The sequence below is a fragment of the Mytilus trossulus genome, chromosome 2, assembly GCF_036588685.1.
Source record: "Mytilus trossulus isolate FHL-02 chromosome 2, PNRI_Mtr1.1.1.hap1, whole genome shotgun sequence".
NCBI classification, from domain to species: domain Eukaryota; kingdom Metazoa; phylum Mollusca; class Bivalvia; order Mytilida; family Mytilidae; genus Mytilus; species Mytilus trossulus.
Window position 1 is genome coordinate 78,504,471 of NC_086374.1, and position 18,818 is coordinate 78,523,288.

At 32.3% G+C, this 18,818-nt stretch overlaps 1 protein-coding gene across 1 annotated transcript in view; it reads right to left on the minus strand.

Annotated features, from left to right (window-relative positions):
- Positions 1-3,440: 3,440 nt before the first annotated feature.
- LOC134706012 (bromodomain adjacent to zinc finger domain protein 2B-like) overlaps positions 3,441-18,818 on the minus strand; it is a 49,834-nt gene continuing 34,456 nt past the window's right edge. Inside the window, exons 25-34 of the mRNA XM_063564725.1 lie at positions 18,589-18,747; positions 17,829-18,061; positions 16,443-16,615; positions 15,727-15,967; positions 10,190-10,279; positions 9,673-9,729; positions 7,168-7,323; positions 6,771-6,949; positions 6,030-6,173; positions 3,441-5,335 (exon numbers count right to left, since the gene is read on the minus strand). Coding sequence (XP_063420795.1) covers positions 5,149-5,335; positions 6,030-6,173; positions 6,771-6,949; positions 7,168-7,323; positions 9,673-9,729; positions 10,190-10,279; positions 15,727-15,967; positions 16,443-16,615; positions 17,829-18,061; positions 18,589-18,747 — 1,619 coding nt within the window. The 3' untranslated portion in view covers positions 3,441-5,148. The remainder of the gene's footprint in view (positions 5,336-6,029; positions 6,174-6,770; positions 6,950-7,167; positions 7,324-9,672; positions 9,730-10,189; positions 10,280-15,726; positions 15,968-16,442; positions 16,616-17,828; positions 18,062-18,588; positions 18,748-18,818) is intronic.

Below are 18,818 nucleotides of genomic sequence, written 5' to 3' on the forward strand. Positions count from 1 at the left end.
CTTGGTTTTCGCACCATAACTTTAGTATAAGTAAATAGAAATCAATGAAATTTAAACACAAGGTTTATGACCATAAAAGGAAGGTTGGGATTGATTTTGGGAGTGTTGGTTCCAACAGTTTAGGAATTAAGCACAAAAAAAAGGCAGAAATAAGCATTTTTCTTAGTTTTCGCACCATAACTATAGTATAAGTTAATAGAAATCTATGAAATTTAAACACAAGGTTTATGACCATAAAAGAAAGGTTTGGATTAATTTTTGGGAGTTTTGGTCCCAACAGTTTAGGAATAAGGGGCCCCCAAAGGGTCCAAAATTAAATTTTGTTTGATTTCATCAAAAATTGAATAATTTGGGTTCTTTGATATGCCGAATCTAACTGTGTATGTAGATTCTGAATTTTTGGTCCTGTTTTCAAATTGGTCTACATTAAGGTCCAAAGGGTCCAAAATTAAACTAAGTTTGATTTTAACAAAAATTGAATTCTTGGGGTTCTTTGATATGCTGAATCTAAACATGTACTAAGATTTTTATACGACCACAAATTTTGAAAAAATTTTCGTCGTATATTGCTATCACGTTGGCGTCGTCGTCTGCGTCATCGTTGTCGTCGTCGTCTGCGTCGTCGTCGTCGTCCGAATACTTTTAGTTTTCGCACTCTAACTTTAGTAAAAGTGAATAGAAATCTATGAAATTTTAACACAAGGTTTATGACCATAAAAGGAAGGTTGGTATCGATTTTGGGAGTTTTGGTCCCAACATTTTAGGAATTGGGGGCCAAAAAGGGCCCAAATAAGCATTTTTTGGTTTTCACACTATAACTTTAGTTTAAGTTAATAGAAATCTATGAACTTTTGACACAAGGTTGATGACCACAAAAGAAAGGTTGGGATTGATTTTGGGAGTTTTGGTTTCAACAGTTTAGGAATTAGGGGCCAAAAAAGGGCCCAAATAAGCATTATTCTGGGTTTTCGCACAATAACTTTAGTTTAAGTGAATAGAAATCAATGAAATTTAAACATAATGTTTATGACCACAAAAGGAAGATTGGTATTGATTTTGGGAGTTTAGGGCCCAACAGTTTAGGAATTAGGGGCCAAAAAGGGACCCAAATAAGCATTTTTCTTGGTTTTCACACCATAACGTCAGTATAAGTAAATAGAAATCTATGAAATTTAAACACAAGGTTAATGACCATAAAAGGAAAGTTGGTATTGATTTGGGGAGTTTTGGTCCCAACAGTTTAGGAAAAAGGGGCCCAAAGGGTCCAAAATTAAACTTTGTTTGATTTCATCAAAATTGAATAATTGGGGTTCTTTGATATGCTGAAACTAACTGTGTATGTAGATTCTTAACTTTTGGTCCCGTTTTCAAATTGGTCTACATTAAGATCCAAAGGGTCCAAAATTAAACTTAGTTTGATTTAAACAAAAATTGAATCCTTGGGGTTCTTTGATATGCTGAATCTAAAAATGAACTTAGATTTTTTATTATTGGCCCAGTTTTCAAGTTGGCCCAAATCAGGGTCCAAAATTAAACTTTTTTGATTTCATCAAAAATTGAATAAATGGGGTTCTTTGATATGCCAAATCTAACTGTGTATGTAGATTCTTCATTTTTGGTCCCGTTTTCAAATTGGCCTACATTAAGGTCCAAAGAGTCCAAAATTAAACTAAGTTTGATTTTAACAAAAATTAAATTCTTGGGCCTCTTTGATATGCTGAATCTAAACATGTACTTAGATTTTTGATTATGGGCCCAGTTTTCAAGTTGGTCCAAATCAGGATCTAAAATTATTATATTAAGTATTGTGGAATAGCAAGTCTTTTCAATTGCACAGTATTGTGCAATGGCAAGAAATATCTAATTTCACAATATTGTGAAATAGCTTTTTTTTTTAATTAGAGTTATCTTTCTTTGTCCAAAATAGTAAGCAAGAAATATCTTATTGCAAGAATTTTTTTTAATTGGAGTTATCTTTCTTTGTCCAGAATCAACTTAAATCTTTGTTATATACAATATACAATGTATATTCACTTTTTACTACCAACTGATAAATTTAAATAATCTTTACCATTCAGTGATAACAAGCAGTTTTTTTACATCTTAATATTTTATGATGTATTTAAATGAGTAGTTATTGTTGCAAACTCCATTAGAATATTTTAATTGAGATTAGTTTTGGAATAAGGGAAAGGGGGATGTGATTAAAAAATTGGGTTCAATTTTTCTCATTTGAAATTTCATAAATAAAAAGAAAATTTCTTCAAACATTTTTTTGAGAGGATTCATATTGAACAGCATAGTGAATTGCTCTAAGAGAAAACAAAAATTTTAAGTTCATTAGAACACATGCATTCTGTGTCAGAAACCTATCCTGTGTCGACTATTTAATCAATCCAAATTTAGAGCTGAATCCAGCTTGAATGTTGTGTCCATACTTGCCCCAACCGTTCAGGGTTCAACCTCTGCGGTCGTATAAAGCTACGCCCTGCGAAGCATCTGGTTGGTTATTGGCCCAGTTTTCAAGTTGGTCCAAATTGGGGTCCAAAATTAAACTTTGTTTGATTTCAACAACAATTGAATTCTTGGGGTTCTTTGATATGCTGAATCTAAACATGTAAGAATTTTATTATGGGCCCAGTTTTCAAGTTGGTCCAAAATTAAACTTTGTTTGATTTCAACAAAAATTGAATTCTTGGGGTTCTTTGATATGCTGAATCTAAACATGTAAGAATTTTATTATGGGCCCAGTTTTCAAGTAGGTCCAAATCGTGGTCCAAAATCAAACTTTGTTTGATATCAACAAAAACTGAATCCTTGGGGTTCTTTGATATGCTTAATCTAACTATGTATTTAGATTTTTGATTATAGGCCCAGTTTTCAAGTTGATCAAAATTGGGGTCCAAAATTAAACTTTGTTTGATTTCAACATAAATTGTATACATGGGGTTCTTTGATATATGCTTAATCTAACCATGTATTTAGATTTCTGATGTTTGGGCCCAGTTATCACATTGGTCCACATTGAGGTCTAAAGGGTCCAAAATGAACTTTATTTGAATTCTTGGGGTTCTTTGATATGCTGAATCTAACCATGTGTTTCGAATTCTTATGTTGTACTGTAACTGCACTGTCCCATGTCAAGGGGAGGGTAAAGTGCTCACAAATATGTTTAACCCCACCACGTTTTTTGTGTTTCTGTTCCAAGTCTGAAGCCTGTAGTTTCGTGGTTGTTGTTTTTTTACACTTTCATATCAGGGCTTTTGCATAGCCAATTTTTACAGTAAAAGTTTTCTCATGTTGGTCCCTTACTGCTTGCATCCACTTCATTTGAAATCTCCTTATTTTTATCATAGTACAGGCATTTGCTTCTCATCTAGGAATTTAGACCGTGCTGACTAGATCTGACTATTCTAACATTTCAGTAAAAATATATATGATTAAAACATTTTAAGTATTTCTCTTTATTTCTTAATTCATCAAAGAAATATGCACAAATGCCACAATTGTTATTAAATAATACATCTTATTGTACACTTGGTTGATATTAAGAATATACCATGGGATCTTACTGTTCTTTAGAAAGAGGATGCAAGGTTAAGGAATTGGTAGATAATATCCGAAAAATAATAGTCTCTAAATCTGTGTTATAATGTCTTCATAGTAAAGTTAAAGGATAAACAGGATCTGTTTTATCATGATTTGGTGTGATGTGCTCCTCTTTCATTGAGACTTTATATATTTCCAAATGACATATTTATCATAAGACAGTCATTCAATTACAGAGTATTTTACCACTTATGCTTACTGTTAATAAATTGCTCAACAATTTTTATCTATGTATTAAATATTTTTTAGGAGTAACTTTATAAATTGAACAGACTAGCATGCAAACTGTAAAAATGTGATACAGGATAAATTTCTCAATTGTTTTAAAATCATCTTCTTTTATAAAGAATGTCACATATTACAGACAATATTATAATAAAAAGTGCCTGTTAATGGATGGATACTTCATACTAGTATTAATGATCTGATTCTGATTAAACTTGCCTTAGTGCAAGGGGGCCAATACTAGAGGTAAAATCAGCTGTAAGTACCACCCACAAGGATCATTTTCTACCTGTTAGATTTTGACTCATGAATGATTCTTTAGAAGATTTTTTACATATTTTAAACAAAAAAAAAACTCTGTTTTGTAATTTCTTTTCTATTGCTTGATCAAAAAGAATATTTGAATAGTTTTCTATATATTTACATCCCATAGACTCTTATGTAAAACTTCATCCTATGCTATACATTCAAACAGTTGGACTGTGATTATCAATACTTATTTAGTTACAGCTACTTGATTTGAGACAGCAGACATATTGGTTGGCGGATAGGCTCCTATTTAAATATATTTTGCAAAGACCTATCTGTATTTATTTACAATTAGATAAGAGAATCAAAGAAGATCATTGGTAAAGCCTTTTTTTACAATGACATCATTCTTTGTTATAAAATCAGAATTATGTTTATAAATCAATAAGAACATTTTTTGCCATATTTGTCCTTAGTTTGCTACATCTATTCAGAAGATGTTCCAAAGGTCAATGGAGGACAGATGTCAAGTGACACCAAAAGATCATATACACTTTGGCAAAGAGATCTTAGATCTGCCATAAAAATATTTAAAATAAAAACATAAAACCATAAAAATTTCAAGTACATGTACCATTTGTACCAGAAACATTTAAATATGACTCTTGTTCTGACAAATGACAATTAAAGAGCCAGCGGCAGTTGTTTTAATTATATATTAAAAAAAGATGTTTTCAACTTTTGAGATTTAACATTTCAAAAATATTCTACATAATAGTTTAATATCCTCTTGTTTACAAATGTACTTTTAAGCTACAGGCAGTGTATGTACTGACACACCCCTTTTGTAAAGAATAACAACAGTTTAATAAAACACTTATCACAACACAGGTAGACATGTTCTTATATATATATATATATTCTTATATAATAAAAGGCAGTATCCAGATACCCATCATACAATAAATACAATCATTTGACAAAATAAATTGAACACTAGCATGGAACATTAAATAGACTATTTACATAATAAAGAATGTGCCTAGCATTATTTGTTTATGAATTTCAATCTTCTCCAACAGAGGGCTGCTCTGTAGAATCAGATGATAACAATAGATCTTTCCATCTCTGTTCAAAATATTTCCTCATTGTGTGACCAGCTTTTCCAACATCTGATTCATCTTCGTTAAAAATCATACAGTTATTGAACACAAGTCTGGTATCAGATGCAAAGTCACCTCTAGTTTTATACCTGTAAAAAAAAAATACAGATGAAATTTGATTCAATAAAAATGAAGAAAAATGATTACTGCCCTGAAAAGATGTATCATCTTGAAACTTAATGAAGGCTGTATAGCTCATTCTGATGATGGAAGATTTTTCAATACTTGCCAAAACATTTTGCATCTTTGTTTAATAAACAGATCTTAACAAAATATAGACCACATCAGACAAATATATACTCCATATGCAAGAACAGCTAGAAATGCAAAGTTCACAATAAAGTGATGTCCTAAATCAATTCTCATTTCTAGATGCAAGATATGAAGCAATATAACTTAGTCACCAAACTTCAAATTTTATCTCTAATTTCAGTCTATTTTTAATAACTGTGACCTTCATTTCAAAATGATTTCCAATCAATTATAATTATGTGATCATATATTTAAGTTGGGTTCCAATCCCATGCAAGGCTCTAGAGTAACAATCTTTTCTGAACTTATATCAGTCCATATTTAATAACTTTGACCTTGATCTAAAATGCATGTCCTTACTCTCAAATCAAAACCAATAAGGAAATTCCTTTCTCTGATTCATAGAAATCTGATGTCAGACTTAGTCACTTACAAAAATATTCCTTTGTCCAAAATTTGTAGAGCCCTAATGAGTTTAGAAAGTCTTAAGTAGCTTCACCAGTATTGGTATTAAAATAAGTTTAAACTTACAAGCTATCCCTGAGTTTGTTTTTCATTGTAGTGAAATCCATTGGATTTTTTATATATTTTTTGTAAGTTGGAAACTGCTTAAAATTGACTGGTTTTAGGAATGGCCATCCATCTTCATGTTTCTCCATTTCTGTCAATACCAATCTACAACCAAACAAAGAACTTATACAGCTGTTTTGTAAGCCATGAATGCCTTTCAATGAAAAACAATTGAAAAGACAGGTTTTTCAATCAATAATTTGTTTAAGAAAGTAGGGAAGCTCATGATAATTTTGATGCATAATTGAATATATCAAATTTTTCAAACAATTCAGGATTAATGCAGGTTTATTTTTTAGGGGGTACTTTGAAATATACTAGTTAACAGATTTTAATTGAGATAATAACAGATATTTTACCGTAACTCAGATTTCTAATGAACTTAGTTCAACTCATCAATGTCTTAATTGCTTTCAAAAACTAGTTCTTTTTATGAAATATTCAAAGACCAAAGCTAATCAATACTTATTTCTATTTCTCAAGTTAATGAAAGGTCATTACCACATTTGTAATGGGAAATACAAGTTATAGTAGACATATGAATTTCTATATTGTTCACAGAAGAATCATAAAAGGATTGAATAATTCATAAAAATACAGAGCATTATTCGACCATCAAAGGATTTGGAAATAGTCTGTTTCACAATTTGAGAATAAATTTAATTCCTTTAAATCCTTGAACATTTGAAAAATTTTACCAACCTGCATGCTGTCATGTTGTCTGATTGCTCGGCTGTTCTTAGTTTTTCAACATTTTTACCACGTTTCTTTTCAACTGGTATTTCAACCGTTTTCATTGAGGTCTCAGAATCTTTTCGTTCTCTGCGGACAAAACTTTCTCTACGTTTCTTTGGACTTCTTTTCTGTTTCTTTTTCATTCCCTTAAAGTATTTAAAACATTGGTTAAAATTGTGATCTTACATAATGAGAGATATCCTTTGTTTACAACATACTTGTCATTAAAATAGGTTGTAGAAAGCATAGGAGTTTTACAACTTTCAATTCTTTATTGCAGGACATTTTAGTTTATGGGGGCAGTTGCTAGACTGGCTTTTGCCTTCAAAGATACAGGGTGAAAAATAAAAAAAAAATAGTATACCTGATTTGAAATACAAGACGGGCAAGCATATTTTCTGGGCATCCGAGGTAATGGTGGATCTAAACAGTCTATATGTATTGCTCTTGGACAATGATCACATTCAATTATCTTCCCATTTTTTCTTCCACATACTATACAGCAAGGTTCACCTGTGGCCTGTATAAGAAAAGGTCAAATAATTTCAGACAAAATTTATCTTTATATTCAAAACTATATTTTAGCTGAATTAAGCAAAACTTTTTTTGGAATTCTCGATTCAATTTCACTGACAGGTCTTTTGTAGGCAAAACTTATGTTTGCTGTACAAAAATTATGCCTGGTTGCTGTGATGAGTTATTTTCAAGAAATCTGACTGTGAATTAAAGTCTGAGATGTGGTGATGAGTTAAATATTTAGAATAATAAGAGAGAGGTGTGAGGTATATGTCAATGTGGCATCACCCAAATGACCTCTAGATTGTCAAGATAGCTTTTGATTTTAAAGTTGTTCAAAGCAGAATCAAATTACTGAGGAAATAGCTCACACTCATGGACAGAGGTGTATGGATGCAAAAATTGATATGAAATTATCAAGACTGGAATCATGTAACGATTTAAAGTATACCACCATTTCATTTTATACTGCAGCTAGTTGTGTTTATTTCCTAAATATAGTAACACAGCTATATTTTGTCCAATGTCAATTTCATTATGGAACACTTTCCCCACAATCAGGGGTTCATTAAAGGATGAAAATAAGTTTGTGATTTGTGTTACAATTTTAATAGCAAGCAATGTATTAGTTTAAGTTGCAGTATAAAAACAATATTAGGTCAATGTGATAAAAAAATAAAACTTTATTTAATTCAGCACAAAACTATGTAAGTGCTCGCTGTAACTTTGCCCTCCCCCAGTTTCTCAGCCTCATACACAAAAAGTTTGTATTTTTCTGACATTGACCTTATACTGTATATCTATTATCAAAATGTTTTACTTTTGAAAATGAATGATGAAGATTGTTGTAAAATGATCAATACATTTTTAAGGTTACTGTTACAGCAACATTTCTCTTCTTTTCTTCATTGGTGTTGTATTCATTACTTCTGTCTATTATTTCATGACAGAACTAGTTTACAGCAGATTAACTGACTCTTGTCCCTTGGTGCAAACTCATATCAAGTGAAGTTTGTTTAATTACAAAGATTTGGATACTGTTGAAATATGTATCTAATTTTTAAAATTTGGATGCTTTACAAATAATGTAGGTGTACCAATATCAATAGAACAAATCTCTTTAAATACTATGAATTCAGTTAAATTCGTTAAATACCAATTTTAGTGGATTTCGTGGGTACAGCAGAACCACGAATTTATAACTGTTCAATGAATTACAAATTTTCTAAAGGAATGTATATGTTCCGGACCATATGAGTATTTGGACCATACGCGTATGGTCATGACCGTATTGGTATATACTCATATGGTCGGGGTAATTAACGCTCTGTTACAGTTTACTTTTAATGCTTCTAAACTCTGTATATGGTATGACTGTTCATTAAAAAGACACGATCAAATAAGTATAATTTTATTATTATGTTATAATAAAAAAGTTTAGCTTAATAAAAATTAGAAGTTTCACATAGTTAATTTTACTTACTTGTCAAAACTATAATAAACACATTTTATACCGATGGTCATTACCTATGATCATTACCGATTTTTTTATTACCAGTGAATGGCAATATGTAGACTTAAAAAAATAAATTCCTAAAACTTCTTAATGAACTGTCACACAAGAAGTCACTGCAAAATAACACTCTATTTAAGTTGTCTTGTAAATATGGTGTATTGCCGTCATGTTACGATATTTGAGATCTAGAGCTTCTTAAAAACACCGTAGACATGTCGGAATGGCCCAAGAATCTGTATCACTGTACGCAGCTATGTACAAAAAGCTAGCCTTTCACTCGCAAACAAAAAGTGTAAATAAAAAAGATCGTGCACAACAAAGACCTGTAAATGCAAAAAAGCTATGATACTGTGTGGGAGTTAATGTCATCCCAATCCTACATGAAAGAATATAATTAACGATGAAAACTATCTATGGCATCACTATCTGATATTTACGTAGTATTTGAATTATGAAATTATTACATTGTCATGTAACCATCATTGTTTTTTTTTAGATAAAGTTTGTGTATTATTGAAACTTAATACCTATATGGTCCAAATACTCATATGGCCCGGCCCGTTAATAACCAAACGAGTATAATACCGACCATACGCGTATGGTCAGACCATATGAGTATTCGCATATGGTCATGACCATACGCGTATGGTCCAAATACTCATATGGTCCGGAACATATACATACTTCACCAAAACATTATATTTAATATCCATGAATATGCAAGTATTCTTGAAACCATGAAAATTGGTACCCACGAAAATAAATTAATCCAAAGTATATGTTAAGTATCTGACTTGAATAGTTGATAAATTACCTTAGATATACAAACATAATTACCTTAGATATACAAGCATAGCAGTACCAATCACCATCTGGTATGTTATCCATCTTTGGCTGAAATATAAAGTCATTCAGTTTATCTATAATCCCTCACTGACATTTCTTGGGTGTTAAAGCACCAAACAAGTTCAGGAATTTGATACACTTGGTTGTCTATTAGAGCTTGAACCATGTCAATTACTGTAAACCATGAAATTACTCATGTCCCGGTCATGTTCTTTATATAAGTTTTTTTTCATAAATCATTTGGAAATATTCGCAGTCATTTAATTTTCACTTTTCAACTCTTACCGCCAAAATAGTGAAAATAAAACATCCACCTAAATTTCCCTGTTTATAGTAGGGAAAATGATGGTTGGTTGCTTATAGTTTTACAATTTTTCCTAAATGTTTTTAATTTCCTACCAAGGAATTGAATCTTTTATAGTTAAATATGCACTCTTCTCCTAAATAAAACATTCTCGTTATTAAAGAAAAGGTATTTTTTTCAGAAACCAAAGTTATAAAAACTAACCTTAAAACAGTATGTATGGTAACCTTTATCACAGCCATCACATAACAATAATTCTGCTTCATTATCGTCTTTACGGCAGATCTGACATAACTAAAGAAAAAAGAACAATTCTAATATTTTTCATGATAATGATGGCTTTTAAAATGCAAACAACCTGGGGTGACTTTAAACATTTGGACCTTTAATTAATGAATTAAAATATGTCATTGTGACACAAATGTAGTAGAACATGCTACACATACCACATAGCTGGCATGTCAGTAACTGCTAGAAGTTCCTTGTAAATTTATGTTCATCATTATCATTTTGATAAGTTTCTTCTGTTACCTTATTTAACATTGTACTCAAACTTCTTTCAAACTGAGTTTTAATTTACTTATTGCTGTGTATTTTTTCTAAACCACATTGGCTAGAGGTAAAGTTGTGTTGAGATCTCATAAAACATGTTTAACCCCTCTCCTCATTTTTGCACCTGTCCCATATCAGGAACCTTGGGCCTTTATCCAAACATGCTACTTGAAGGAAGGGGAGATAATTAACTTGACATAATGGACTTCATTAGACAATCAACACATCTTCTCCTTTATCCTGATATGCTACTTGAAGGAAGGGAGATAATTAACTTGGCATAATGGACTTCATTAGACAATCAACACATCTTCTCCTTTATCCTGATATGCCACTCAAAGGAAGGACGATAATTAACTTGACATGATGGACTTCATGAGACAATCAACACATCCTCTCCTTTATCCTGATATGCTACTTAAAGGAAGGGAGATAATTAACTTGACATAATGGACTTCATTAGACAATCAACACATCTTCTCCTTTATCCTGATATGCTACTTAAAGGAAGGGAGATAATTAACTTGGCATAATGGACTTCATTAGACAATCAACACATCTTCTCCTTTATCCTGATATGCTACTTAAAGGAAGGGAGATAATTAACTTGGCATAATGGACTTCATGAGACAATCAACACATCTTCGTCTTTATCCTGATATGCCACTTAAAGGAAGGGAGATAATTAACTTGACATAATGGACTTCATTAGACAATCAACACATCTTCTCCTTTATCCTGATATGCTACTCAAAGGAAGGGAGATAATTAACTTGGCATAATGGACTTCATTAGACAATCAACACATCTTCTCCTTTATCCTGATATGCTACTTAAAGGAAGGGAGATAATTAACTTGACATAATGGACTTCATTAGACAATCAACACATCTTCTCCTTTATCCTGATATGCTACTAAAAGGAAGGGAGATAATTAACTTTGCATAATGGACTTCATGAGACAATCAACACATCTTCTCCTTTATCCTGATATGCTACTTAAAGGAAGGGAGATAATTAACTTGACATAATGGACTTCATTAGACAATCAACACATCTTCTCCTTTATCCTGATATGCTACTCAAAGGAAGGGAGATAATTAACTTGGCATAATGGACTTCATGAGACAATCAACACATCTTCTCCTTTATCCTGATATGCTATTTGAAGGAAGGGAGATAATTAACTTGGCATAATGGACTTCATTAGACAATCAACACATCTTCTCCTTTATCCTGATATGCTACTCAAAGGAAGGGAAATAATTAACTTGGCATAATGGACTTTATGAGACAATCAACACATCTTCTCCTTTATCCTGATATGCTACTAAAAGGAAGGGAGATAATTAACTTGGCATAATGGACTTCATGAGACAATCAACACATCTTCTCCTTTATCCTGATATGCTACTCAAAGGAAGGGAGATAATTAACTTGACATAATGGACTTCATTAGACAATCAACACATCTTCTCCTTTATCCTGATATGCTACTTAAAGGAAGGGAGATAATTAACTTGACATAATGGACTTCATGAGACAATCAACACATCTTCTCCTTTATCCTGATATGCTACTTAAAGGAAGGGAGATAATTAACATGACATAATGGACTTCATTAGACAATCAACACATCTTCTCCTTTATCCTGATATGCTACTCAAAGGAAGGGAGATAATTAACTTGGCATAATGGACTTCATTAGACAATCAACACATCTTCTCCTTTATCCTGATATGCTACTCAAAGGAAGGGAGATAATTAACTTGGCATAATGGACTTCATTAGACAATCAACACATCTTCTCCTTTATCCTGATATGCTACTTAAAGGAAGGGAGATAATTAACTTGACATAATGGACTTCATGAGACAATCAACACATCTTCTCCTTTATCCTGATATGCTACTAAAAGGAAGGGAGATAATTAACTTTGCATAATGGACTTCATGAGACAATCAACACATCTTCTCCTTTATCCTGATATGCTACTTAAAGGAAGGGAGATAATTAACTTGACATAATGGACTTCATTAGACAATCAACACATCTTCTCCTTTATCCTGATATGCTACTCAAAGGAAGGGAGATAATTAACTTGGCATAATGGACTTCATGAGACAATCAACACATCTTCTCCTTTATCCTGATATGCTACTTGAAGGAAGGGAGATAATTAACTTGGCATAATGGACTTCATTAGACAATCAACACATCTTCTCCTTTATCCTGATATGCTACTCAAAGGAAGGGAAATAATTAACTTGGCATAATGGACTTCATGAGACAATCAACACATCTTCTCCTTTATCCTGATATGCTACTAAAAGGAAGGGAGATAATTAACTTGGCATAATGGACTTCATGAGACAATCAACACATCTTCTCCTTTATCCTGATATGCTACTTAAAGGAAGGGAGATAATTAACTTGACATAATGGACTTCATTAGACAATCAACACATCTTCTCCTTTATCCTGATATGCTACTTAAAGGAAGGGAGATAATTAACTTGACATAATGGACTTCATGAGACCATCAACACATCTTCTCCTTTATCCTGATATGCTACTTAAAGGAAGGGAGATAATTAACTTGACATAATGGACTTCATTAGACAATCAACACATCTTCTCCTTTATCCTGATATGCTACTCAAAGGAAGGGAGATAATTAACTTGGCATAATGGACTTCATTAGACAATCAACACATCTTCTCCTTTATCCTGATATGCTACTCAAAGGAAGGGAGATAATTAACTTGGCATAATGGACTTCATTAGACAATCAACACATCTTCTCCTTTATCCTGATATGCTACTTAAAGGAAGGGAGATAATTAACTTGACATAATGGACTTCATTAGACAATCAACACATCTTCTCCTTTATCCTGATATGCTACTTAAAGGAAGGGAGATAATTAACTTGGCATAATGGACTTCATTAGACAATCAACACATCTTCTCCTTTATCCTGATATGCTACTTAAAGGAAGGGAGATAATTAACTTGACATAATGGACTTCATTAGACAATCAACACATCTTCTCCTTTATCCTGATATGCTACTTAAAGGAAGGGAGATAATTAACTTGACATAATGGACTTCATTAGACAATCAACACATCTTCTCCTTTATCATGATATGCTACTCAAAGGAAGGGAGATAATTAACTTGGCATAATGGACTTCATTAGACAATCAACACATCTTCTCCTTTATCCTGATATGCTACTCAAAGGAAGGGAGATAATTAACTTGGCATAATGGACTTCATTAGACAATCAACACATCTTCTCCTTTATCCTGATATGCTACTCAAAGGAAGGGAGATAATTAACTTGGCATAATGGACTTCATGAGACAATCAACACATCCTCTCCTTTATCCTGATATGCTACTCAAAGGAAGGGAGATAATTAACTTGGCATAATGGACTTCATTAGACAATCAACACATCTTCTCCTTTATCCTGATATGGCATAATGGACTTCATGAGACAATCAACACATCTTCTCCTTTATCCTGATATGCTACTCAAAGGAAGGGAGATAATTAACTTGGCATAATGGACTTCATTAGACAATCAACACATCTTCTCCTTTATCCTGATATGCTACTCAAAGGAAGGGAGATAATTAACTTGGCATAATGGACTTCATGAGACAATCAACACATCCTCCCCTTTATCCTGATATGCTACTTAAAGGAAGGGAGATAATTAACTTGACATAATGGACTTCATTAGACAATCAACCCATCTTCTCCTTTATCCTGATATGCTACTCAAAGGAAGGGAGATAATTAACTTGGCATAATGGACTTCATGAGACAATCAACACATCTTCTCCTTTATCCTGATATGCTACTCAAAGGAAGGGAGATAATTAACTTGACATAATGGACTTCATGAGACAATCAACACATCTTCTCCTTTATCCTGATATGCTACTCAAAGGAAGGGAGATAATTAACTTGGCATAATGGACTTCATGAGACAATCAACCCATCTTCTCCTTTATCCTGATATGCTACTTAAAGGAAGGGAGATAATTAACTTGGCATAATGGACTTCATAAGACAATCAACACATCTTCTCCTTTATCCTGATATGCTACTTAAAGGAAGGGGAGATAACTAACTTGACATAATGGACTTCATGAGACAATCAACACATCTTCTCCTTTATCCTGATATGCTACTTAAAGGAAGGGAGATAATTAACTTGACATAATGGACTTCATTAGACAATCAACACATCTTCTCCTTTATCCTGATATGCTACTCAAAGGAAGGGAGATAATTAACTTGACATGATGGACTTCATTAGACAATCAACACATCTTCTCCTTTATCCTGATATGCTACTCAAAGGAAGGGAGATAATTAACTTGGCATAATGGACTTCATTAGATAATCAACACATCTTCTCCTTTATCCTGATATGCTACTTAAAGGAAGGGAGATAATTAACTTGGCATAATGGACTTCATGAGACAATCAACACATCTTCTCCTTTATCCTGATATGCTACTTAAAGGAAGGGAGATAATTAACTTGGCATAATGGACTTCATTAGACAATCAACACATCTTCTCCTTTATCCTGATATGCTACTTAAAGGAAGGGAGATAATTAACTTGACATAATGGACTTCATGAGACAATCAACACATCTTCTCCTTTATCCTGATATGCTACTTAAAGGAAGGGAGATAATTAACTTGACATAATGGACTTCATTAGACAATCAACACATCTTCTCCTTTATCCTGATATGCTACTTGAAGGAAGGGAGATAATTAACTTGGCATAATGGACTTCATAAGACATTAACACATCTTCTCCTTTATCCTGATATGCTACTCAAAGGAAGGGAGATAATTAACTTGACATAATGGACTTCATAAGACATTAACACATCTTCTCCTTTATCCTGATATGCTACTTAAAGGAAGGCAGATGATTAACTTGACATAATCGACTTCATAAAACATTAACACATCTACTTCTTAATCCTGACATGCTACTTAAAAGAAGGGGGAGATAATTAACTTGAAACTATTAGGTTAGGTCAAATATTTCTTGCTCTTGTTGTCAACTTTGATCTTGGCTACCCATATTCTACATCAATGAATTGAAAATAACCTCTATGTTATTCATCTTTACAATATAATTCACTTACCACTTTCATGATGGACTTTTCCCATGATATTGCATTATTAAGCTGATAAACACATAAAGTCAACTGAGCAGGAGATTTAGACAAAGCCACAGCATTCCTCCAAGTTAGAAGACCAGAGGGTACAGGAGCTGGAGTACTAGGTTGTTCCTCCTCATCTTCATCTCCATTTTCATCACAATGACTAGAATCATGCCCATCGTTGAAACTAGATGCAGATATGTTAGCCATATTTATCTGCTGACTGCAAAAAAAATCAACATCAATTATCAAAAATATCTTAATGCATCATTCAATAAAACATAAACGATTTGTGAATCTAGCTTTCCATATTATTATAAAACAATCAACTGCAGGAATTCATCATAGATGTCTGTATGTTAAAATTTTTCCTTTTTTTACTAACACGCACAATATGACGGGGTTCCACAAATAAACTGATCAGGTTCTTCTTACCCTTTTGAGCCACCACCTTAAGATCATCCATAGTTTGTGGTGGGGTTCATGTCGCTAAGTTTTTAGTTTCTATGTTGTGGTTTGAAGACTGTTGTATGTCTTTTTATAAAATTAAGATAATTTAGAATCACAGATATAAGGGGCAGTTTCAGGCAATATTACTCTGTAAAACACATCACTGTTTGCATGATAAGACAGAAATTGCCCCTTAATGAATTAGTTGGAAATAGTATTTCACTATTCCTTGAAATTAGTTAACTTACTTTTTACACAATGGAGGTTTAAGATATCGTCTTTCTATGTTTGGCTCAAGGTTGATTAATTTTTCCCTGGCAACATCTAGAGGATATTTTTCATTCTCTTTGAGATTTTCATGGAATCTATCTACCAGCGTTATATCAGATTCGTCTGAGATTCTTTGTGGAACTTTCCATCCCTATAACATTTTAAATAAGTATACAATTCTAGATATTATGAGTGGAGTATAAATAAATTAATGTTGATCTAATATTATATATATATATATGGGGTTTGTGTTGCTTATTCTTTAGTTTTCTATGTTGTGTCATGTGTTTTATTGTTTGTCTGTTTCGTCTTCTTTCCTTTTTAGCCAGGCGTTGTCAGTTTAATTTTAGATTTATGAGTTAGACTGTCCCTCTGGTGTTTTTCATCCCTCATTTTTTAGCACAATAAGACCTATCCATATGACATATTTCAGATGTTTTTAAGCACAATAAGACCTATCCATATGAAATATTTCAGATGAACATTTACTTGTAACAATCAAACATTATTACAGATGATCCTATCTGTAAAACAAATCTTCACAAGTGCAGCTATAAAAATGTGGTCACAGCTATAACACATACTCAGATGCATATAAACTTATTAAAACATATCTACATACCCGGTACAACATATTGTTAACCATTCTGAGGTTTGATTTTTGTTATTTCATCTTAATATTAGAATATCCCTTCTTAATAATGCCTTTTACCTACATGCCAGGTTACCAACACGAAGGAGACCTTCGGCAAGGAATTTGTCAGAAAAGAACAAGAAGAACTTTTATACAATTTCTTTAAATTGACAAATGCATGATAAAAAGTGTGGCTTATCAATGGACTAAAGTTTGTTAAGAAGTCATCACTTCTGCAATAAAACTTTAGTCAGAAAAAATATTTTAATTTCAAAACACTTTTATTTTCTTCAGAAATTTACCTTTTATAAAATATTAACAAACAAGAATATACTTTCTTCAAAAGGACTGATTGATTGTCCAGAAATAAAATCAATTCTGGGAAAGTAAAAGATAACTGAAGATTTTGGAAGCTAGGGGCAGTTCTAACACAGAATAATGGGAGGGTTTCAACCCCAAGAAATCCCTTCCTGGATCTGCCACTGGAAGCAGTGCTGTCATAAATAGTTGGTAATAAATAGATAAATCTATTACATGTTTAAATGATAAATTGAGATGAAGATAATATGATAGACTTGCTTCTGTGAACAATTCTGGACAAAAAATATGCTCATTTCATAATGTCAAATATTTCAAAATAAGGATATGTTTAAAATTGTAGATGGGAAATAGCAAGTCACATATTATATAAAGTTTAGTGAAATTGTAAATTTGAAGTATAAAACCTTACTTTAACTTGTAGACTAGCAGATGCCACCCTTTCCTCCAGATTTTCCACTGTATCCAGCACAGTCAGTTCAACCTGGTGAGCATGATCTATAACTGATTCCTCAGATTCTTTCCTCTTTTTCTTCTTTCTTTTTTCTTGTTTCTCATCCTCATTATTGTCTTCTTTTTTGTCTTCATTAGTTTCTTTATTTTCCTCTTCAGAATCAGAGGAGTCAGATGCTTCAAGGGATACAACTAAGAAAAAGGTTCGCATGATTATAAAACAAGATATAAATATTTTTGCAAGTACCATTTTTCCTGGATTCAGAACAAATTGTATTTTCATTGTTATTGCACTTTATTTTGTGGTGTTCAAATTCTGCATACACTCTTATAAATGTGAGAAAAAAAATCATATAAGATTTTTATAAAATAAAATCTTATCATATCTATTGGGTAAAAAACAGAGATTTGATTTTAATACATCCATCCATATACCAAGTTTTACAGTTGTAGTTACAGAAAACTGAGCTCTGTAAAACTAAAGTCTGTGAAACATATATGTAGGAAGTAGATCTCTGAATGTGTCTGTTAAATCTATTCTGTTCTGGTCTAAGAGTCTCAGGGAATATTGAGTTTATATTTGTTATTGTCAATCTGTCTTTTATTGAAGAACTTATGTGAATGTGGTTGTAATATGTTGGTAAGTTGCTATCTTAATGTCATACATCCCTTTACCCATATTTTTTTTAGATAATTGTGTAGACCTCAGAAATACTTACTCTGTTTATCTCCTTTGCTACAGGATTCACAAGCATATTCTTGAAATTTCTGCAATGTTTTTTGAAGATTCTTCTCTCGAACTCCCCTGGGATGACAACATCTCATCAACTCCTTTACTTGATTCTGATCTATAACTCTCCACCAGCCTTCTGTCATTTCTAGTCAAATTGAACCAAAATCAAAAAGGATTGACATTACATTTTACAAGATAATAAAATTAAAGTGTTCA